This window comes from Muntiacus reevesi, chromosome 4 (genome assembly GCF_963930625.1).
Source record: "Muntiacus reevesi chromosome 4, mMunRee1.1, whole genome shotgun sequence".
Classification (NCBI taxonomy): Eukaryota; Metazoa; Chordata; class Mammalia; order Artiodactyla; family Cervidae; genus Muntiacus; species Muntiacus reevesi.
This window is the reverse complement of record NC_089252.1, coordinates 64375665-64400576: the sequence shown is the minus strand read 5'-3', so window position 1 is coordinate 64400576 and position 24912 is coordinate 64375665. Positions and strand designations below refer to the sequence as shown.

The 24912-nt window shown below is 40.7% G+C and overlaps 1 protein-coding gene across 6 annotated transcripts in view; it reads right to left on the bottom strand.

Moving 5' to 3' along the window:
* The window catches only part of RBMS3 (RNA binding motif single stranded interacting protein 3), a 773699-nt gene that overhangs the window by 271264 nt on the left and 477523 nt on the right, over nucleotides 1-24912 (bottom strand). For all 6 annotated transcript variants that reach the window (XM_065932912.1, XM_065932913.1, XM_065932916.1 and 3 more), the window contains exon 5: nucleotides 20095-20252. In XM_065932912.1, the coding sequence (XP_065788984.1) occupies nucleotides 20095-20252 (158 nt within the window). The remainder of the gene's footprint in view (nucleotides 1-20094; nucleotides 20253-24912) is intronic.

Below are 24912 nucleotides of genomic sequence, written 5' to 3'. Positions count from 1 at the left end.
TCCTACTCAGATGAGAAAGCACAGGAAATTAATTTGACATAATACTCATGTATCAGATGCCCAGTGGATCCACATACTGTTGTTTGGAAGAATATCTGAAGAGTGACTCACTTTTGTGTCCAAATGCAAAAAGAAAACTCTTTAAGCTTAATGATATCCAATTTTAATTAATTTTAAAAAATGGCATTTTGTTCAATGTTTAATCACAGTGTCAACTACAAACTGGCACTTGCCATCTAACTCCGTAAGATTTAGATCAGGTGCTGCTGCAGCTGCTGACGTTCAGACCACCCTGAAAGGAGTTCAGGGTGAAGAGCAGAAATGAGGCGCCCTGTGCTGGAAGAAAACTGACAGGGTGAGTCTTCAGATAGTTAGTTTCAGGAATTGATGTTATGAGCCCAGTGCTATCTCCCCATATCTACAAAAGCACTGAAATCTATCATGGAGATGACTGCTCCTTGTGACTAGCAAAATCTGCAAAAAAATGTATGCTTGATAGCATATGCTGCCCCTTCACCAAGATCATGTTTATACTGACCTTCCCCTCTACATCTTTGGACCAGTGTCCCAGAACTACCTGAGGTGCTGCTCCTGGGCTGCCGTCCTCAATTTGCCCCCAAATAAAACTTAACTTGCAGCTCTCACATTATTTTTTTTAACTCAAAAAGAGATTTCCCGAAATCAGAGGATATTTGGATTAGAAAGACAAGATGAACCATTCCCCATTCCAAATACTGAGGAGCAGCTAAGTACAATTTTGCTAACTCATTCAAGTTTTCTTTCCAGGGGAATATTTCACATCCTCCAACTTGTTACTTTTATTTTTTCTTTTAGGTAGGAAACTTCCATTTCTAGGAACAAAAGAATTCAAATTCTGCTTTCTCTCTGCCCACAGGACCAACTCTCCATTGTCTCTTAGGGAAGATAACCTTCCCTCCAAGCAGAGACATGAATGGGAGAGGAAATGTAAGCCCTTAATTACTACAGATGTTACTTTATGGAATTTTTATTCCAGGAGAGCACCAGAATGAAAAGCTTATGCCCCAGGGCCCCCTCCCTGCTCAATCTCTCTCCAGGTACTCATCTAGATAAAAGGCAGTTAAGAATCTAAAGCTTGCTTGCCAGAGTCCTACAAATCAAATCCTTCCTCTTTGTCTTGAAAATGACATGGAATTCTAAATGAACACTGGAGCTGGATGGGGGTTAGTTGTGTGTGAGCTTGTGAATGCCACGTGCTAAGACTTGGGGACTGCAGAGGAAGCCAAAGAAGAAAGACAGGGGGCTTCATCCAGTCCACCCACCTGGTTTGAAAGGCTCACATCTCCCCTTCTGGATGCTAGAATGATCGTCTTTTCTCGAGACTGTTTTACATCACCATCAAGCCAGGTGGGGGCTGTTGGTGTGAACACAAGACGCCAGCACAGAGCGCTCATTCTGGCTTCACTCGGATTTAACTAAGTGAATGTCTGCAGGAGTCTTTAGAGACTCTTGTCTCTGAAAGAATAAATGCAATACAAGTCTGTTTTCTGGAGCTGCTGGCCCTGAGTGCCAAACCACGTTATGCGGCACCAACCACCCAGAAGTGACAGTTTCATTTTTATATACAGGGCACATTTAACAAGGCGAAGTCTTCCCAGCAAAGATGACCATTGAGGAGCTGTGGAGTGGAGAGGCTCAGAGTGAGACCCACGAGCTCTGGCGGAGGGGCTGCATTTGAAGGGCCACCTTAGGAAAAATGTGCCCATTTCCTTCTCCAGTTTCACAGTTAGCCTATTTGAAATGCCAGCCTAAGCCATCTGCAATCTGGCACATGCTCCACTTGAAACTGACCCGAGCCTTATCAAGTGGGTCTGAAAAGGCAGCATGCCAGACAAAGCCGCCTGACCTGGGCCCCTTTGGACGGGCCACTGCACCCATTCTTTCTAGGTGGTACCTGAACCCTCTCACATCCCTCACATCCCTCAGAAGAGCTCGAGTGCCAGCCAACCATTCACCTGTCGATGCATTAATTAGGTTCCTACAAGGCTCCAATCATTGTACAAAGCCTCAGGGTATTCTGTTCGGTCTGATGTTTAAATAGAAACACACATTAAAGGTCCTGTTTGACATTCTTTCTTGTCTCCATGCCTAGGAACCTGGCTTCATTCATTTGCAATGCACCACCGAATTGTGACTTCGAGAAAATTTCTTTTTTAACAACAGCTACTAAGAGGTGCTTGTTTCACAGCCAATGCAATCCTCACAGGCAAATTACATCAGATGAGAGCCTGCTTCAATATTAGAGTTCAACTTAACACAAAGAGGTGGAAAAGCATTGTATAAAACCATTTTCAGCCTATCTGTCTAATCTTCACGGAGAATCTCTCAGTATATTATCTTCAAGCAATAAGCACGATTATGCATGTAGTAAAACAAATTTGTCCTGTCATTTGAAATGGTTAATGAGAGACTTCCACTAATTGTGAAATTTTTGTGGTTTTGCAATCATAAGATCTGTACAAATTATTGGCAACTTAGAACATACAGCTTTGCAAGCCAGTCACCTTTGCTTCCAGTAAGATTTATGGAAAGAGTCAACATGAAAAGATTTTTGGAAAAAAGCAAATTATGTCATTGACTTCTTAAACCCTGGTAACAGAAGGAATCATAGTGAGTTTCAGAAAGAAAGAGGGGTGAAGGAGTTCTGTTATTGCAATTTGTTTTCTTCCTTTGAGGTGTTTAACATCCTTAAGAGACAAAAGTCATAAATGTCAAGCCTTCCTGCCTCTTACCTTTGAGGAAACTCTGACATCTTGGTGGCTCCTTGCTTAGCATCACAGCACATTCCTCTTATGGAATTGAGCTGTGGACAACATTTGGCTCATGAAAACCCACTCCGAAGTTTTAAAATCATATATATTCAGGACTAGAAATAGCCTCAGATATCAACTTCTACATGACACAGAGGAAGAAGGTGGTGACTTCTCTAAAGTCGAGTTATTGGATGAGCCTGCAAAGGAACTTTGGCCCTTGATGCTCAGTCCAATGGCTTGTTTGGAAGAAACGGGGCTCCATGGCTGTCCTCCTGTCATCCCTCCTGATTTCCTGCACTGATCTGCTTTCATCTTGTTGAAGCTGGGTGGGTCCTGCCATCCCCATGTCACGCAGCCACCACTGACTAGAGCAGGTGTTCTCAGAAATGGAAATTATACCCTGAGCGGGTATAATGAGAAGGGTACTTCATCGTTGCGGTATTCTTTCCAAAAGCTAGACATAACATGGATCCCATCATGCAGTAAACATCACAGAAACTTAGATCTGGAGACATTTTCCAGGATACCTTGCTGGGACTACTCATGGAAAACAAGGAAAGTCTGAGACGCTGTCAGAGACCAGAGTAGACTGATGAAAAAGACAACCAAATGCAAGATAGTGCCAGGGACCAGATTCTGGAACAGAAAGAGGATTATCAGTGGAAACATTGGTGAAATTCAAATAAACTCTGGCGTTTAGTTAATAATACTGTACTGATGTCAGTTTATTAATTCTGACAAATATGTTATGGTAATGCAAAGTGTGGACAATGGGGAAAATAGGATATAGGGTGTATCAAACCTGTGTATGCTCTTTGTAAAGTGCTCTTTCTATATGCTCTTTCTATAAAACTAAATTTATTCCCAAATTTGAAAAGGCTTATTTTAAAAATGTCTGTAACGCTGCGCTGGTACAGGAGGGCCGAGAGGAGCTATTCAACGTTCAAGGTCAGGAGGGGCGGCCGTGAGAAGATACCCATAGTCTAAGGTAAGGAGCAGCAGCAGCAGCACTTTGCTGGAGCAGCCGTGAAGAGATACCCAACATCGAATGTAAGAGAAACCCAAGTAAGACGGTAGGTGCTGCAAGAGGGCATCAGAGGGCAGACACACTAAAATCATAGTCACAGAAAACTAGCCAATCTGATCACACGGACCACAGTCCTGTCTAACTCAGTGAAACTAAGCCATGCCGTGTGGGGCCACCCAAGACAGTTGGGTCATGGTGGAGAGGTCTGACAGAATGTGGTCCACTGGAGAAAGGAATGGCAAACCACTTCAGTATTCTTGCCTTGAGAACCCCATGAACAGTATGAAAAGGCAAAATGATAGGAAAGAGAAACTGAAAGAGGAACTCCCCAGGTCGTTAGGTGCCCGATATGCTACTGGAGACCAGTAGAGAAATAACTCCAGAAAGAATGAAGGGATGGAGCCAAAGCAAAAACAATATCCCATTGTGGATGGGACTGGTGACAGAAGCAAGGTCTGATGCTGTAAAGAGCAATACTGCACAGGAACCTGGAATGTCAGGTCCATGAATCAATGCAAATTGGAAATGGTCAAACAGGAGATGGCAAGAGTGAATGTTGACATTCTAGGAATCAGTGAACTAAAATGGACTGGAATGAGTGAATTTAACTCAGATGACCATTTTATCTACTACTGTGGGCAGGAATCCCTTAGAAGAAATGGAGTAGCCATCATAGTCAATGAAAGAGTTCGAAAAGCAGTACTTGGATGCAATCTCAAAAACGACAGAATGATCTCTGTTTGTTTCCAAGGCAAACCATTCAACATCATGGTAATCCAAGCCTATGCCCCAACCAGTAAAGCTGAAGAAGCTGAAGTTCAACGGTTCTGTGAAGACCTACAAGGCCTTTTAGAACTAACACCCAAAAAAGATGTCCTTTTCATAATAGGGGACTGGAATGCAAAAGTAGGAAGTCAAGAAACACCTGGAGTAACAGGCAAATTTGGCCTTGGAATACGGAATGAAGCAGGGCAAAGGCTAATAGAGTTTTGCCAAGAGAACTCACTGGTCATAGCAAACACCTTCTTCCAACAACACAAGAGAAGACTCTACACATGGACATCACCAATGGTCAACACTGAAATCAGATTGGTTATATTCTTTGCAGCCAAAGATGGAGAAGTTCTATACAGTCAGCAAAAACAAGATCAGGAGCCGACTGTGGCTCAGATCATGAACTTCTTATTGCCAAATTCAGACTTAAATTGAAGAAAGGAGGGAAAACCACTAGACCGTTCAGGTATGACCTAAATAAAATCCCTTATGACTATACAGTAGAAGTGAGAAATAGATTTAAGGGACTAGATCTGATAGACAGAGTGCCTGCTGAACTATGGACAGAGGTTTGTGACATTGCACAGGAGGCAGTGATCAAGACCATCCCCATGGAAAAGAAATGCAAAAAGGCAAAATGGTTGTCTGAGGAGACCTTACAAATAGCTGTGAAATGAAGAGAAGTGAAAAGCAAAGGAGAAAAGGAAAGACATTCCCATATGAATGCAGAGTTCCAAAGAATAGCCAGGAGAGATAAGAAAGCCTTCCTCAGTGATCAATGCAAAGAAATAGAGGAAAACAACAGAATGGGGAAGACTAGAGATCTCTTCAAGAAAATTAGAGATACCAAGGGAACATTTCATGCAAAGATGGGCTCAATAAAGGAGAGAAATGGTATGGGCCTAACAGATGCAGAAGATATTAAGAAGAGGTGGCAAGAATACACAGAAGAACTATACAAAAAAGATCTATATGACCCAGATAATCACAATGGTGTGATCACTCACCTAGAGCCAGACATCCTGGAATATGAAGTCAAGTGGGCCTTAGGAAGCATTGATAGTGGAGGTGATGAAATTCCAGTTGAGCTATTTCAAATCCTGAAAGATTATGCTGTGAAAGTGCTGCACTCAATATGCCAGCAAATTTGGAAAACTCAGCAGTGGCCACAGGACTGGAAAAGGTCAGTTTTCATCCCAATCCCTAAGAAAGGCAAAGCCAAAGAATGCTCAAACTACTGCACAATTGCACTCATCACACATGCTAGGAAAGTAATGCTCAAAATTCTCCAAGCCAGGCTTCAGCAACACGTGAACCATGAACTTCCAGATGTTCCAGTTGGTTTTAGAAAAGGGAGAGGAACCAGAGATCAAATTGCCAATATCTACTGGATCATCGAAAAAGCAAGAGAGTTCCAGAAAAACATCTACTTCTGCTTTATTAACTATGCCAAAGCCTTTGACTCTGTGGATCACAATAAACTGTGGAAAATTCTGAAAGAGATGGGAATACCAGACTACATGACCTGCCTCTTGAGAAACCTGTATGCACATCAGGAAGCAACAGTTAGAACTGGACATGGAACAACAGACTGGTTCCAAATAGGAAAAGGAGTAAGTCAAGGCTGTATATTGTCACCCTGCTTATTTAACTTATATGCAGAGTACATCATGAGAAACGCTGGGTTGGAAGAAGTACAAGCTGGAATCAAGATTGCTGGGAGAAATATCAATAACCTCAAATATGCAGATGACACCACCCTTATGGCAGAAAGTGAAGAGGAACTAAAAAGCCTCTTGATGAAAGTGAAAGAGGAGAGTGAAAAAGTTGGTTTAAAGCTTAACATTCAGAAAACTAAAATCATGGCATCTTGTCCCATTACCTCATGGGAAATAGATGGGGACACAGTGGAAACAGTGTCAAACTTTATTTTTTGGGGCTCCAAAATCACTGCAGATGGTGGCTGCAGCTATGAAATTAAAAGATGATTACTCCTTAGAAGAAATTTATGACCAACCTAGATAGCATATTAAAAAGCAGAGACATTACTTTGCCAACAAAGATCCGTCTAGTCAAGGCTATGGATTTCCCAGTGGTCATGTATGAATGCGAGAGTTGGACTATGAAGAAAGCTGAGCGCCGAAGAATTGATGCTTTTGAACTGTGGTGTTGGAGAAGACTTAAGAGTCCCTTGGACTACAAGGAGATCCAACCAGTCCATCCTAAAGGAGATAAGTCCTGGGTGTTCACTGAAAGGACTGATGCTGAAGCTGAAACTCCAATACTTTGATCATCTCATGCAAAGAGTTGATTCACTGGAAAAGACCCTGATGCTGGGATGGATTGGGGGTAGGAGGAGAAGGGGACGACAGAGGATGAGATGGCTGGATGGCATCACCAACTCGATGCACATGAGATTGAGTAAACTCCGGGAGTTTGTGATGGACAGGGAGGCCTGGTATGCTGCCGTTCATGGGGTCGCAAAGAGTCAGGCACAACTGAGCGACTGAACTGAACTGTACATTAAAATGATTAGTTGTTGTTGTTGTTGCTCAGTTGTTCAGTCAGGTTCAACTCTTTGTGACTCCATGGACAGCAGCATGCTAGGCTCCCTGTCCTTCACTATCTCCTGGAGGTTGCTCAAACTCATATTCATTGAATTGGTTGTACCATCTAACCATCTTATACTCTTTGGATCCCTTAAAATGATTAGGGAACTATATTTTCTATTTCTAGATACCAATGTCTGGAACCCAGTCCTGGAGTTTATGACTTAATTGCTTGGGTGTAAAATCCAGGCACAAATTTTCCAAAGGTACCCAGGTGATCCCAGTGTGCAGCCAGGGTTAAGAAAGACTATTGTGAAGTTCTGCATCAGGTCGTCCCAAACTGGAGACCATGGGCCAAATCCAGCCCTAACATAGCTTTTCTTGGGCTTCAAAGAGTTTCAGAAAAATCTGAAATGACTCTCAATCTAAAGATTGAGAGAATTCACATGAAAATTTGAATGCCTCATTCCTCTTTCAAGAGAAAGGAAAAGATGAAAAATGAGATGTTTTCTGCATGGCAACTATGGCATAGCAGAAATCAATTTGGTCTCTGTCCTGGATTCCTACCATAGGACTCCTGGGGATTTCCTGAGTGATACAAATGTCTTCTGCTACTCATAATGAACCACTTTTGACAATAACTGAGTTTGTGTTAATAAGATGACTCAAGGTGAGACCCCTAGATAGTGTTAGGACATGGCTGGACAACAGAAGGATCCAGTAATTAGAGGGCTAGAGCTTTGGGGCCCATCCTTCAATGTCTGGGGATGGCTGAGGGGCTAGAGCTTTGAGTTCAACCATCAACACTGAAATCGGATTGATTACACTCTTTGCAGCCAAAGATGGAGAAGTTCTATGCTGTCAGCAAAAACAAGACCAGGAGCTGACTGTGGCTCAGATTGAATTTCTTACTGTCAAATTCAGACTTAAATTGAAGAAAGGAGGGAAAACCACTAGACCATTCAGGTGTGACCTAAATCAAATCATTTATGATTATACAGTGGAAGTGACAAATAGATTCAACAGATTAGATCTGATAGACAGAGTGCCTGAAGAACTACGGATGGAAGTTCGTGACATTGTACAGGAGCCAAGGGATCAAGACCATCCCCAAGGAAAAGAAATGCAAAAATGCAAAATGGTTGTCTGAGGAGGCCTTACAAATAGCTGTGAAAAGAAGAGAAGTGAAAAGCAAAGGAGAAAAGGAAAGATATACCCATTTGAATGCAGAGTTTCAAAGAATAGTAAGGAGACATAAGAAAGCTTTCCTCAGTGATCAATGCAAAGACATAGAGGAAAACAACAGAATGGGGAAGACTAGAGATCTCTTCAAGAAAATTAGAGATACCAAGGGAACATTTCACGCAGAGATGGGCTCAAGAAAGGATAGAAATGGTATGAACCTAACAGAAGCAGAAGTTATTAAGAAGAGGTGGCAAGAATACACTGAAGAGCTACATAAAAAAGATCTTCATCACCCAGATAACCATGATGGTGTGATCATTCCCCTAGAGCCAGATCCTGGAATGTGAAGGCAGATTGGCCTTAGGAAGTATCACTACGAACAAAGCTACTGAAAGTGATGGAATTCCAGGTGAGCTGTTTCAAATCCTAAAAGATGGTGCTATGAAAGTGTTGCATTCAATATGCCAGCAAATTTGGAAAACTCAGCAGTGGCCACAGGACTGGAAAAGGTCAGTTTTCATTCCAACCCAAAGAAAGGCAATGCCAAAGAATATTCAAAGTACCACACAATTGCACTCATCTCACACGCTAGCAAAGTACTAGCTTTGCTAGTACTCCAAGCCAGGCTTCAATAGTACATGAACTGTGAACTTTCAGATGTTACAGCTAGATTTAGAAAAAGCAAAGAAACCAGAAATCAAATTGCCAACATCTGTTGGATCATCGAAAAAGCAACAAAGTTCCAGAAGAACATTTACTTCTCCTTTACTGACTACGCCAAAGCCTTTGACTGTGTGGATCACAACAGACTGTGGAAAATTCTTCAGGAGGTGAGAATACCAGATCACCTTACCTGCCTTCTGAGAAACCTGTATGCAGGTCAGGAAGCAACAGTTAGAACTGGACATGGAAAAAAAGACTGGTTCCAAATTGGGAAAGGGGTATATCAAGGCTGTATATTGTCACCCTGCTTATTTAACTTATATGTAGAGTACATCATGCAAAGTGCTTGGCTGGAAGAAGCACAAACTGGAATCAAGATTGCCAAGGAAAATATCAGTAACCTCAGATATGCATATGATGCTATGGCAGAAAGTGAAGAAGAATAAAGAGCCTCTTGATGAAAGTGAATGAGGAGAGTGAAAAAGTTGGCTTAAAACTCAACATTCAGAAAACAAAGATCATGGTACCTGGTTCCATCACTTCATGGCAAGTAGATGGGTAAACAATGGAGCCAGCGACAGACTTTATTTTGGGGGCTCCAAAGTCACTACAGATGGTGACTGCAGTCATGAAATTAAAAGATCCTTGCTTCTTGGAAGAAAAATTATGACCAACATAGACAGCAAATTAAAAAGCAGAGACATTACTTTGCCAACAAAAGTCTGTCTAGTCAAAGCTATGGTTTTTCTAGTAGCCATGTATGAATGTGAGAGCTGGACTGTAAAGAAAGCTGAGTGCTGAAGAATTGATGCTTTTGGACTATGGTGTTGGAGAAGTCCCTTGAGCGTCCCTTGGACTTCAAGGAGATCAAATCAGTCCATCCTAAAGGAGATCAGTCCTGAATATTCATTGGAAGGACAGATGCTGAGGCTGAAAACCCAATACTTTGGCCATCTGATGCAAAGAACTGACTCACTGGAAAAGACCCTGATGCTGGGAAAGATTGAAGGCAGGAGGAGAAGGGGATGACAGAGGATGAGATGGTCAGATGGCATCACTGAGTCGATGCACATGAATTTGAGTGAGCTAGCAATGGTCAATGATTCAATCAAATTGTGTTTGTGTGATAAGACCTCCATAGACACCACTGAACAGGGTTTGCAGAGCTTATGGGTTGATGGACACATTGATGTGTTGGGAAGGTGGGACACCAGAGAGGGTGGAGAACCTCTGAGTCATTTCTCCCCTCCCCACTCCCTCTTCCCCATGCATCTTTTCTATTTGGCTGTTCCTGAGCTGTACATTTTCTGAAATACAAGTAAATATTTAAGTGTTTTCCCATGTTCTGTGGATAGTTGTAGTGAACTTTCAAGCCTGAGGAGTTTCAAGGGAACCCCTGAATTTGTAGTGGGTGGGGAGGAAATGTGGGTTGCCTGATACCCTATTTGTGGTTGCTGTATGAGGTGCGGTGCATCTTGTGTGACTGAGCCCTTGAACCCGTGAAGTCTGATAACTCTGAGTAGTTAGGGTTAAAATGGAAATGAATTGTTAGACACTCAGTTGGCATGAGAGAACTTGATAACTGGTGTGGAAAAATGATATGTAGCTGATGTCAGAAAAATCCACATATTTGGTGTCAGAAATGAAGTCAGAAAAAAGACATCATTTCGTAGTTATTCTTGTTTGCGCGGTTGCTTTCTCTAAACAGACCCAGTCAGTTTGCCATCACTCCAATCTGAAGGAGGAGTAGCAGGTTGTGTTTATTGCTGAGCTTGCACTGTTTTCTAGTTTTATGTTTCAACACTGGTGTCAGGGGGACTCATCCATGCGTACTGATGTTTCTCTCTAGCCCTCCCCCATGTCTTCTCTGCTCTGTCCTATGCCCCAAAGAAATGACACTCCCATGGACTATATCATATTTACTCTGTCACTGGATGGCTTGCACTGGTGTCAGAACTGGAGGCCTGGTGGAAACAGAGGTCCGGCTGGTCCTATTCGTCCTTCCTGCTCCGGTACCACATCTGTCTGGCAGGGATTACATCCCTCCCGGTCTGTGGTGGTGCCTCCAGGCGGTCCCTCCTGCAAGGCCCTGGGTCGCCCTGGGCTCGGGGCACACACCGCCACCTGTTTTCTTCTCTCCGGGGGAAAGGTGTGCTCCGCTGCTCATCTTTGGGTATCTCAGCTCCTCTTCATCAGCTCCCAGAGCTCTGTCACCCCTCTGAAAAGACTCCTCCACAGTAGGGTCTTCAGTTAGATTGTTCAGAATGAAGCCCTGTTTCCAGCCAGCACACTGATGGCTACTCATAAAACTATAAGCAACCAGGAACAAAAGTATACATGAGGCTGCGTCTTTCAAGATAAATGGAAGGAAAAAATGTTTACTCACACTTAAGCCTGGGAGCTGCTTATTTCAGAATACCTGCCTGCCCCCAGGCAACATCCTTGTCTGGATGGATCATAATCTATTAATTTATCTTTTCACCATATATTACTAATGTTTTCAAAAGGAACGTGGTAAAGAGAATGGAAAAACAAATCAATTCAAAATCAAAATTGAGATAAAGAAGGAATTGATAAGTAGTATGTTCAGGTCTCACCATTCAATGCAACTGAAGTGTATTATCACTTTTGATCAGTCTCTTTGAGCTGCAGCCATATTTCATTACTAGGTATTACTATCTGTTACATCTCTCTTCTTTTTTTCTCTTCTTCTTCTTTTTTTTTTTTTTTTGCTTTTTTTCTCTTTCGCAAACATGCGGAACTTGGCCTGACCTTGACCACCCTCCTTTCCTTTGCTGGGATGGAGTATTCCTCTCCAGCTCCACCAGGGACTCTCCAGCTGGTTCCTTCTCATCATTTGCATCTTGGGTTAAAGTCTGTCCTCAGAGGCCTTTTCTGTCCTTGACTTCAAGTCTCTCATTTTTTTCACACTCTCTAGAGCACCCATATGCTTTATACTGTTTTTGTAACACTATTGTTAATATTCATCATTTGATATTTTATATTTGATGACATTCTTATTGTGTCCCCAAATCCAGCAGAATGCCAGTCAGTGAAAGGAGATGTTTTGTGTGTGTATGTGTATCTCTAATGATCACATGTGGAATAATTACTGGCATAGCAGAGAAGGCAATGGCTACTACTCCAGTATTCTGGCCTGGAGAATCCCACGGACAGAGGAGCCTGGCTGGCTACTGTCCATGGGGTCACAAAGAGTCGGACACGATTGAGAAACTAATGCTTTTACACTGGCCTATTGGTAATACCCAGGTATTTAATGGGTGAACTGAATGAATGGATGAATGAATGCATTTTACCTATCAGGAAGGGGGGCTAGAGAGTAACTAGTCCAAGGACACAAATAGGAAGAAGAGAACAAAGATGCAAGCTAAGTGATTTCTGACCCATAAAGCCATGTGTATAACTGCACTTCATCGATGGTGTTGTTGTTTAGTCGCTAAGTCGTGTCTGACCCTTCTGTGACCCCATGGACTGTGTCTGCCAGGCTCCTCTGTCCATGGGATTTTCCAGGTAGGAACACTGGAGTGGATTGCCATTTCCTTCTCCAGGGGATCTTCCTGACGCAAGGATCAAACCACTGCACCGGCAGGCAGATTCTTTAGCACTGAGCCACCAGAGAAGCCCTCATGTTAGGGTGCTCCAGCTCACAGAAAGCTGAGCATGTCGGAAAGATATTAAATAAACGAGGGTCACACATGTCTTCCAAACGATACTGCAAAGTGCTTCTCTTTACTGACCGGAAACTAACAGCCTACCTGAAATCCCCACAACCTTCAGGGTCCAAGAGTGCCTGTCATGGTTTGTACTTAGAGCAGGTAGAGGGTGAAGAGATCTTACAGTCTCTGAGCACAAGGAATGGCCTCCATGTCCAATTCCAAGGTAACAAAGTTCTCCAATTTCAGTTTCACAGGGTGAATAGTACTCAGAAGCCTTCTCTCATTCTACCCAACTCCGTCTTGGGAATAATGTCATTCCAATTTCAGCATAATAAAACAAGAAACTGTATGGTTTTTTTTCTCCTTCTCTAACTTTTTATAAAATCATGTATACAGCAAGATGGAAGCCCAGAGGATTTCAGAATATAGATTATCCTGTGAAATTTAAGTCATTTGTTTGTTTAGTTGATAGACTGGTTGGTTTGGGTTTTGAAACTTAGAGACCGAATATATGGAAAAGCAAGGATAGTGTTCTGCTTTCTTTAGCGATGACCATGATTTTCTGATGTTAAAAGACAGAAAGACAGAGGCAATGTGAAGAAACAGATGAAGACAAGCACACAGAACAAGAACAGCGATGAAGGAGCTGGAGGGTGGACCGGGGGTTTGCTCCTCCTTGGATCACATCTGCTGGCAATCGAGAGAGGAACTAAAATTACCAAAAGGAATAACAGTCCTCCTTCTTTTCAACCTCAGCAAACACAATTCTAACCTGTTTCTGTGCAAACACAGCTGTAGTTTGGAGGTTAGTAATCACTAAGTTTACATTTTAGAGATTTTCTCTGCTCAAACTTGATTTCCTAGTTCCATGAATTTGAGAGAATGATGGTGAATGAATTGCCAAAACAGCAAGGGAGGAATATTAACACAAAGATGCAATTAAGGTAGATAGAATCAAAACATATCCCAGACAATAAAATCACATTTAGATAAGCTTGATGGTCATTTTAAAGCATCATAGAGTTGCCTAAAAAGACAGTATTGGCATTTGCCTTGTAATTTTAAAAAATTTCTTTATTTTCTTTATGTTTATCCTGAATTGGGGTTCTATTTCAGGAAGTGGTAAAAAATAGGGAGTAAGAAGTATCAGGGAGAGGATAATAAGTGAATAAAATTGCAATGATAATTAAAGTAATTAAAAGAAACTACAAAAACAATATTGTAATCCATTTATCCTGATTTTTAATAGTCAGGCTGATATTTGTCTTCCTATAACCATGATTTTTTTTTTAACTTAGTGAAAGAAAGAAGAACTGAAATGATTTACTTGTAAAACCTGCCCGTTTGGTAGGAAGCGATAGAACACAGGGTTGCCCAGTTGTTAAAAGTCATTCAAACAAAACTCCATGAGAATCAAATTAAGAGGACTGACAGAGGTGAAAAAAACTGCAAAATAGAAAGGTCTCTGTGCTCAGCAGTCTCTCACGCTCTCTAGCTCACAAGGGAACAGTAAAGGCACTCCTTAAAGAGGGTCTATGTTCCCAGATGTTGAAGCTGGATTAATTGTGAACATTCACTCCTCATCCCTTCTCCATTTTGGGTCACTCTTTCCTGGCCCCTCATAACACTCTTTCAATGTGATTTTTGTTAGACAAACGGTCTCATGTTTCTGGAAATGGGAAGTGGATAACATGAGCACACAGTCCTGTCCCTCTAGACCCGGGCTGATTTATGCTCGGATCCTCATGCTGGAAGGCAAGGTAGCCTGTTGGCACCCGCCAGCTCTGCAGCCGTGGCTCTGACTGTCTGACTATCAGCATTCCCACCATAAACTTTTGCTTTTAGGAGTTTATGACTTGGCTATAAAATGCTGCCTGCAGCGGGGTGGATCTTACAAAATTGTTTTATGTTACAAGAATGGAAAAACAAAATAATAAAATAAAAGGTCTGTAATTTCAGACACTATCTAGTGCTTCTGGGACTTTAAAAAGCCTGTAATTGTGCTGTCTCTGCACTCTCCTGGTGTTCAAATCAATGCTTTGAAGTTCAGTGGTTTAAATATAAAACGAAGATACCACCTTTACTTTGAAGAAGTGATTTTCAAAGATGGTGAATGTATAGCTTGCAAGTAAAATAACAATGAGGGGTTTTCTTTAGAGTCGAAGGAATTTCAGGATCTCTTGTACGTGAATCAAGAACTTCTGGAGAGAGTAGCATGGAAACATATACATTACCATATGTAAAATAGACAGTCGGTGGGAATTTGTTGATGGACTCAGGGAACTCAAACTGGGGCTCTGTGGCAACCTAAAGCGGTGGGAAATGGTGGGAGGGAGTTTCAAAAGGGAGCGGACGTGTGTATACCTATGGCGGATTCATGCTGCCCTACAGCAGAAACCAACAGAATATTGTAAAGCAATTATCCTTCAATTAAAAATAAAGAAAGAAAGAAAAAAAGAACCACATCTGGAATTTTGTTTCCCAAGACAGAAATGTAAAAAAATAAAAGCCCTGAGCTCACTTCCTCCTAGAAGCACAACAAAATCACTATAATCCCTGTGATTTTGAGAACATGGGCTTTTGTTCATTTATACCTGATCCTATCGGTAGGGTCTCCTGCTTATCTTCTGTAAGATTTTATATAGGATTTTAACTTCTCTTGCCCTTAATTTTTCTATAATTATAAAATGTGAATAATAATAATAAAGCAATAATTAACTCAAAAAGTCAAATAAAAAAAAAAGAAGGAACCAGAATGAAACAGGAGGGACAGAGTCACGGTATAGTCAAGAACTGTGCCCATCCGTGGGCACGGATAACCATAAAAAAGAGGGTAATTACAACTGTGAAAGTTCTTCCCAAGGAGCAAGCGGTCTGAAACCTACATTAGACTCCCCAAGCTGGAGCCCACAGAACATCTGGACTTGAAGGCCAGTGGAGCTTGCTTTTACATAAGGGCTGCAGGAAATAGAGACTCCACTCTTAAAGGGAGCACACAAAATTTCACATACTCCAGGAACTGGGGCGGAAGCAGTCATTTGAAAGGAGCCTCAGTCAGACCCACCCACTGATCTTAGAGAGTCCCCTGGAGAGACAGGAGGCAACTGGGACTCCCCCTGTGGATGGAGAAGCTGGGAGCTCTTTATGCCTTAATATCACTGGTGCTGGAACGTGCCATAGTGGAAGTCTCCCTCTAGTATATTAGCCTTGGGACTCAGCTCTCTCCCAACTCACCAGCCTGTTGGCACCAGTACTGGGAGCCCGACTAACTGGGATGGGACCCAGCCCCATCCACCAGCAGACAGGCGCTGCAAGAACCTCTGAGCCCACAGCCACACCTGGACATAGCCCTGTCTACCAGAGATCCTGGGGCCCAGTCCTTCACACCAACACACAGGGACTAGACCTGGAATCCCTAAGAACCTGCAGCCAGGGACTCTGCTATGCAGCCCGACATATCAGAGGGCAGACATCAGTCCCAGGACAACCGACATAGCCCTGCCGCCTGCTGTGGCAGGACTTACCCACCCGTTAGCAGGTCAGCACCATTTCAGGCCCACAGACCAGCAGGCCAAAACAAGCCTCAAGACACTCCACACCCCATAGCAACCTCTCTCAGAAACCACGCCTGGGCCTACGGCCAGACCCCAGGACACGGCTCTGCCCAGCGGGGAGATGACACTGTCCATGGGACCTGGCTTTCCTTTCCGCTTCCCAGGTGGCGCGAGTGATAAAGAACTCAGCTGCCAGTGTAGTAGACATACAAGACAGATGTGGGTTTGATCCCTGGGTCAGGAAGATCCCCTGGAAGAGGAAATGACAACCCATTCCAGTATTCTTACCCGGAGAGTCCCATGGACAGAGGAGGCTGGTGGGCTACAGTCCACGGGCTCGTAAAAAGCCAGACATACTGAGTGACTAACACTTTAACTTTCTTTCACTCACTGGTAGGCAGGCACCAGTCCTGGGGTTCCTGGACCCTGACTTCACCCATCAGTAAGCCAGCGCTAGCCCCAGGGTCCCATCGGGTTCTGCTGCTAGCCACCTCATGACCCATGCCTGCCAATCAGCAGCCTCTCTAAAGGGCAGGGTCTGGCAATCACCTGGACTGGGTCGAGCCATGACAAGCAGACCGCCCACAAGATGTCTCCTGCGAGGTTGGAAAACACAACCAACCTACCAGATACACAGAAATAAAATAGCAGTTTAAGAAAAATCAGACAACAGAAGAACATATTCCAAATGAAAGAACAGATGAAACCCAGAAGAAAAATTAAGTGGATATCTATCCGAGAAAGAGTTCAAGGTAATGTTAGCAAAGATGATCAAAGAACTTGGGAGATAATTAATAATGTTAAAATCACTCTGCCTCCTAAGGCAATCTACAGATTCAGTGTAATCCCTATCAAAATACCAATAACAATTATCACAGAAATAGGACAGATAATTTTAAACTTTTTATGGAAGCATAAAAGACCCCAAATAGCCAAAACAATCTTGAGAATAAAGAATAGATCTGGAAGGTGTCATGTTCCCTGACTTTAGGTTATAGTACAAAACTACAGAAATCAAAACAGTGAGGTACTGGCATAAAAACAGATACAAGGATCAGTGGAGCAGAATAGAGCCCAGAAGTATATTCACACACTAATGGTCAATTCACCTACAGTTGTGTTGGGAAACCTGAACAGCTGCATGTAAAAAAAAAAAAAAAAGTGAAATTAGAAAATTTTCTCACACCATATACAAAATGTATTAAAGACCTAAATGTAAGACCAGAAGCCATAAAAAGGTCCTAGAAGAAAACATAGACAGAATACTCGTTGATGTAAATTACAGCAATTTTTTTTTGTGTGTGGATGATTCTAAGACCAAGAAAATAATAGCAAAATAAACAGACGGGGCCTAATTAAACTTTAAAGATTTTACACAGGAAAGGAAACCATTGACAAAAAGACAACCTTCTGAATGGAAGAAAATATTTGCAACTGATATGACTGATAAGGGCTTAATATCCAAAACATACAAATTCAACATATATAAAAAAAACTCAATATCCAAAACTGAACTACTAGATTTTAAAATGGACACAAGTCCTGAGTAGACATTTTTCACAAAAAGATGTCGAGATGGCCAACAAACAAATGAAAAGAATGATCCACGTCACAAGTCAGCAGAAAGCTCTAAATCAAAACCACAATGTGATATTACCTCACATCTGTGAGAATGGCTATCATCAAAGAACACGAATAGCAAATGTTGGCAAGATGTGGGGGAAAGGGAACTCTTGCACACTACTGCGGGCATGTCAGCTGGCACACGCACTGAAAAATAGAGTGCAAAGTCCTCAAAAACCTACAAATAGAAACACCACGTGATGCAGCAATCCCATTCATGTATGTACATCAGAAGAAAGCAAAAACAGTATTTCAAAAAGATATATGCACCCACACGTTCATAGCAGTATTTTTATGATGACCAAGGCATGTAAAGAACTGTGTCCATCAATAATAGATGAATAAAGTTGTGTGCGTGTGTGTGTGTGTATAAACATTTTTATATTAAGTTCATTAACTTTTTACTTGGAGTATAGTTGGCTTACGCTGTTATATTAATCTCTGCTACACAGCAAAGTGATTCAGTTTTACACATATATACATTCTTTTTTAAATGTTCTTTTCCATTATGGTTTATTCCAGGAGACTGGATTATAAATCGTGTATATATAATGGGTGGATCCCAGTTCAATCTGACTGATGGGAAGACGCTAAGAAGAGACTCAGAACACACACGAAGGGCAGACTGTGTGAAGACACAGGAAAAGAAGACTATCTATTGATACAAAATGCAGAGAGGAAACCAAACCCTACTGCCACCTTGATCTTGAACTTCTAGCCTCTAGAATTGAGAGAAAATATGTGTCTGTTGTTTAAAGCCACCTAGTCTGTTGAATTCTGCTATGACTGAGTGAACAAACTAATATATTCATAGTTTGTACCAAAAATCTTTTGCTTAAAAATAATTTAAAAAAAAATAGACCTTCTTGGAAAAAGGTGTTCACTTGATGAATCTGAAACGTTTCTTTCGCAGCAGCACCACACATGAAGGAGAAACGGATTCGTTAGAGAGAGGTTTGGGCCGGCAGGGATGCGCCGTGTGAAGTGCAGCGTGGCAGGCATTCACGAGCCCTGCAGTGACAGGCCTCCAAGATCAGCCAGTACCGTCTCCAAGAATGACACACAGGCAAATTTCAGAGACCCAGGTGGTCTGATCAGCTCTGCCTTGACCATTAAAATCAACAGTTAATCATGTTCTGAAAACTTGAATGCCTCATGAATATATTCAAGTCTGGGACATGTTCTTGATTCTGCTGTCTTCTCTTTATAAGACATGCATCTTGTAGAGGTCTCCCAGGCTAGTGTGTGTAGAACATTGTGTAGACATTAAGATTTGGTCCATGACCTCCAGGAAGTCAAGGTAGAGATTAGTTAACAATTGTGTTTTCGTATCTTTCCGAGTGTGTTCACAGAACTTGGTTTGGGATGATTTTTCCGAGAGATGGCAGGGTTCCCCACAGGCAGACGTGCCTGTCTGCAAAGGGCTGGCTTCCAGATGACATGTAACATCCATCCATTCATTCACGTTGAGTCCGCTGAAGACACATAAACACACCCAACCGTGGAGACACAGCTTTTCCTTTTCTTCTTTGCCATTGAGCAGCTTCTTTCTCTCGGCAGTTTCCTTCACTTTGTTTTTTTTTTTCATGAAAGCACAGCAGGTACAACCATTTTAACTCCATTTCTGGCTGAGATCCCCTTTGGTAAACATTCCCTTAAAGTTAAAAAGAAAACTACTCGTCTTTTTCCAACAATGAGAAAAGTGCAATTTGTTCTTTTTTGTTTTGATTAAAACATCAAAAGCTCACAGCAAGGGCCTCTTAAATGCAAATGCCCTCTTCACCTCCTCTTAGATTTCTGAGTTCCTTGGGACTTCCCAACAATTCCTGTTTTTCTGAATCTTCTCTCTTCCCCTGGCTGAGAAATTCTACCATCTAGCCCTTTGGAAATCAATGTTAAATCATGTGGATGCTTTGTTCAGCCTGTGGGGTCTTTGACTTTGGGGTTCTGAGCATTTATTACCCTTAGTGAGATTGACAGCATCTGATTTTGTTCATCTATAGGCATAGAGAGGACTGGGAAAGTGTTAGGCATTTCATTATGACATGTGACAGATATAAACATTCTGTGTACATATTTTAGCAGGAACAACATATTCATAGTTGCATTGGAATTCTCTAACTCAAAGCAAAGATACAGAGTCAGTTTGATAAGCTACTTCTCTTTGAATATTCTACATTCCAGCACTATTCTAATGCTAGAAAGGGATGGAATTAAAAGTGAATACTTAGGAAAGAGCAGGTGTTTTACCTGGCAAAGCCAACGCCTCTGCTGACTCCATTAGCATCTCTTAGTATTCTCGTGGAAATGACATGTCCAAAGGGTTTCAGCATATTCTCAAGTTCCTGCTCATCCATAGAAATGGGGAGATTTGAGATGTATAGGTTTGTTGGGTCTTGCTCTTGTTGCTAAGGGAAAAAAGAAACACATGTGGTAAGTTCTGAATATAGAGAAACAACTGCACAAATGGATACATTTTCCTTACATTGCCATCTAGATTCCAATCTCCAACATTCTGCTCAAGTTCTTTCAGTAAGGGCCATGTTTCTTTTCACTGAATTCCTATGGGCCAGAATGCTTCTCATAGAAACAATGTCATCTGTGACAACCAAGCTTTCTGTCCAGCCTCCCTTAGAAAAGATTAATGAACTTTTATTGTAATTGAACAAAGGTATTGGGCTTCCCTGGTGGCTCAGATGGTAAAGTGTCTGCCTGCAATACAGGAGACCAGGGTTCAATCCCCAGGTGGGGAAGATCCCCTGGAGAAGGAAATGGCAACCCATTCCAGTACTCTTGTCTGGAAAATTCCATGGACTGAGGAGCCTGGTAGGCTACAGTCCATGGGGTCGCAAAGAGTCAGACACGACTGAGCAACTTCACTCACAAACACGTTTATTCTATGACCACTGACTGGAGGTTCTATAACCACTCTAACTGCCTTCACCACTAGTTACTAATGTTGCCTTTAGAGACTGTTCATAGTCGTGTGTGCGAGCGTGCTAAGTAACTTCAGTCCTGTCCAGCTCTTTGTGACACTATAGGCCATAGCCTGCCAGGGTCCTCTGTCTGTGGCATTCAGAACACAGAAGGTAACTAAATATTTACACGTGAATGAGATTATGAAGCAGCAGTGCTTAAATAAGCTTTTTTAATAGGATGGGAAATCAAAGAACCTGCCAGCATTATTTCCAAGTACAGGAATATTTGCTATTTTACAGGCTGAATTTATATGTTGGAACTCAGTTATATGTCTCAAAATAACGCACAGCCAAAAACTTGACATGATTAGTTAATATCAAAATAGATCAGATAGTTAAATGAACTATTATATTTTAATTAAAACAACAAGAAACACAATCACAGTGGGAAAAGCAGTTCTGAAGTCTGTAGCAAATAAGATTATATAACAGTAAAAATGTCTTTTGTGAAGAGATGATATCTTCTGTAGAAATTTGAGGTTTTTAAGCACAATGAACAAGATTTCAATTACTATTACAGGTCAAGAAACAAGTTTGGCATGACAGTACACTCCACTATGTTTAGCAGTTCTAAATATTCATGCAGGTCATAATGTTTTTATTAGGCTTTGAGATGAATAAGATCTGTTATTAGGTTCTTTTTGAAACACAGTTTTCAAGCTTTTTGATCACCAGGGAATTCTCTGCAAATAAATATGCAATCAATCAAAAAATACAACACAACTTTAGCATTTGGGAATATAGTTTAAATGGAGCAACTGTATAATTGTGGTCAGTTTCTCTCTTTCTCACACACACATCACTAATTAATGGTATGATCCTAGAGAGAAAACAGAGATAGTACTTTTTCCTAAGTGACATGATCCCCACCCCCAAAGGGGGTGATTAAAAAAAAGTGGTATTTCAGATACGTAATAACAAGCCTATGCACATACAACTTTCACCTTTATATTATTTTACTGCCCATTCTCTAATCTTCATATCATCTTCCCAAAGGCAGGTAAGCCAATAGCATCATAGTTATTGGATAATGAGGAAATGGAGGCACGGATTTTTCATCATCTTACCTGAAGACAATTTGATAATTAGTGACAGGGTTCAAATTAAATTTAGTCAGGTTTTCTATCTTCCATCTCAGTGCATTTTCCACTAGTCCAGTCCAGTGTTATCCACGCTTTAATTATTTGCATAATTTGCATTTAATTTAATTTATTTAATTTAATAAAATTTTGTTTTATTTATTTATTTATTTAATATTTATTTAATTTAATAAAATAATTTAATAATTTGCATAATTATTTGCATATTAGAAAATGTGCCAGCCATGTACTGATTTTATTTACTTAATACTTTTCTTTACATCAAAATACCTTTGGGCTTAAGTAAACCCATTTAAAAAGACAATGTTATGTTGCTGTGTAGCTAAAAGGCCAGGATCACTTGGCAGAAGTAGGTTACTATCAAAACTGGTAACAAATTAATGTTATTAAATTATATTAGATATTGCTTCTTCACAGAAGATTTTGACCTTGGTGGTTGACTCTCTCTTAGTTACAAATGAGATCTGTAATTAGGAGAGGTATTGACTACACTAGGACCAGACAGAGTCTTTTTCCTGAGAAGAATCAGAGTTGAGAAAAGAATAACTTTCTCATAGTGTGATTTTTGGATCTTACACTTCCAGGTCAACTCAAGTCCCAGTGGGAGTTCCTGCTTTAGCCCAGAGAGCAGATTGCAACATATGGTAGTCTCAGGAATGGGTGGGAATTTGCCCGATGTTCTGCACCCTTTTGTCCTAAATGAGGATAAGCAACCATAAGCAAACAATCCCCTTATGCCAGCATTCTGTACAATCTTTTCATCTTTCAAGTAGCATTAGACCAGTGTATCCTGATTCATTTACTTGCACCTTCTCAAAACGGAGTGCAACAAACAGACAGAGCTTAGTACACAAGAGACTGCCCAGCAAGCCACTTTCTGAATTCAAATTCAAAGAGCAAGGCCAACTCCTTAATCTGTATTCACAGAGACAGTACAGAATTGGAGAGTGTCATTCCTTGATTTGTGTTCATAGAAAGACTATAGTGTTGGGCAGTGTTATTCGTTAAGTCATTCTCTCCTTTGAAATACAAGTCTTGAACAAATATATTTGTTGACTTGACAATAGAAATCAATTTCTATATAGAATGAACTTTAAAATAATATATACAACTATGTTTTTATTATTTATGTGTCAGATTTATGTAAACAGATGGTTTCTTTTGAAAGGCTCTTTGGCACTGTGAACCTGAAGGACTATGCCTTTTAAATTTGTAAAAAAACATAACTCATGTGATACCTACAATCTAGAATCTTTTACCAATCTGTTTTTAACTTTTCATGATCATTGCGCTCCAGAATGGAGCCGAAGGGGCACCTCATCCAATCGGATCATTTAACAGATGGGGGAAGATAGAAACTGGAGTAGTGCTTATGAGTTACTCCAGGCCACCCAGCTAACTAGTAATGGGCTGGAAATAGACCCCCTGTCCCTTCATTCCTGGTCTAATGTCCTTCCCAATGCTTCATACTGCCTTTCCCCGTAAACTCCAGAGAATGGTAGGCAGAAGTTTGTAGTTCAAAGAACTATTAGTACAGAAAAGAGTATCTCTGCATATCTTATTTTATTCACTTTAGCGTATTCATTCCTTAGTTTAGACACAAAGGTAAGGCTGCCAAAAAAGGGGATCCTGGCCTTAGTTGGCATCTCACGTACCATCACTGAATGACTCCTCTGCAGCAGGTAATCTGTAAAAGCATATGACTGTAATTCATACATCTACTACATTTAATTGACCGTGTCACCATAAGTAACTCCTCCATTTGGTCTGTCTGTATCTTTTCATCTGTATAGGGATTTCTTGATTTATTATTATTTAGCTTTGTCAAAAGATTGTGAAGAAGTTAGAATGGTACCTGCCCCATTATTAATGGGAGCAGAGACCTCACCATATTATGTAAGAGTATATAAACATTCATTTCATGACTTCACTTTCCATGGATTTTTGGTGTTAGATTTATTGGCATTCATTCACTTTTTAAATGTAGTTTGGAACAACTTCAGAACATTTTGAGAAAGCTTAGCAAGTGAAGACAAATAGAGGACAACATTATTGCTCATATCATGATCAAATATTATGTCTGGGTCTCTGTTTGTTGGATACATAACATAACTATTATATATACATGATTCTAGAAAAGGTAACAACTTTTGAACAAGATTTCAACACTCAATCTGTTAACACTCATGCTTGATGAAATTATATTTAAATTCAGGAAGTAGTTATTGGCATTAGAGATTTTACAGCAAAGCTTCTCAAGCCACCTGTGGTGGGAACCATTTTTATTTCCAAACTGTCACAGACTGATATTTGTAAAATATTTATATTTGTCAAAGCTAATAGAATGAAATTAAAAGACACAAAATGCAAGTTGCAATTTTTTATTGCCATATTCAGTAGATCAAAATTACATTTGGATTAAATGTCATGATAATGTGAAATTGTTACACAAAGTTTTAAATGCTTACTCTCTATTTTTGTATGTATTTAATTTTGAACAAGTACTATTTGGTAGATCAAATTATAACACTAATTTAGGGGACTATATTTCTATTTTTTCCATGATAATATATTACACTAAGTTACCAGTCTTTGCCTACTTTATATACTATCAAGTTTTTTTTTTTTTTTTTTTTAAAGCACAGCATTATGTACAATCAATTAATAGTCACTTTTAACTGTTAGGAAGACAAAGTTGTCTCAGGATGAATTGTCCTGAGCAGTGGTGACAAAATATCCTGAAATATCCTGAAGATGTCTGAAACAACTCTAAAGCAAACACATAACTTTTAATATTTTTAAAACACATTAAAGGGGATGGTCATACAGACTACAGATAATGATATCATTCCTTAATGGAGCAGAGTTTTACAGTATTTAAGGTGTTGGGGGCATTCATTTTATTTTGTATGGCCCTTTCTAACACTCCTAGGCAGTAGATAGGCAAGAGTTATTATCATCACTCTACAAACGAGAAAATCGATTCTGAT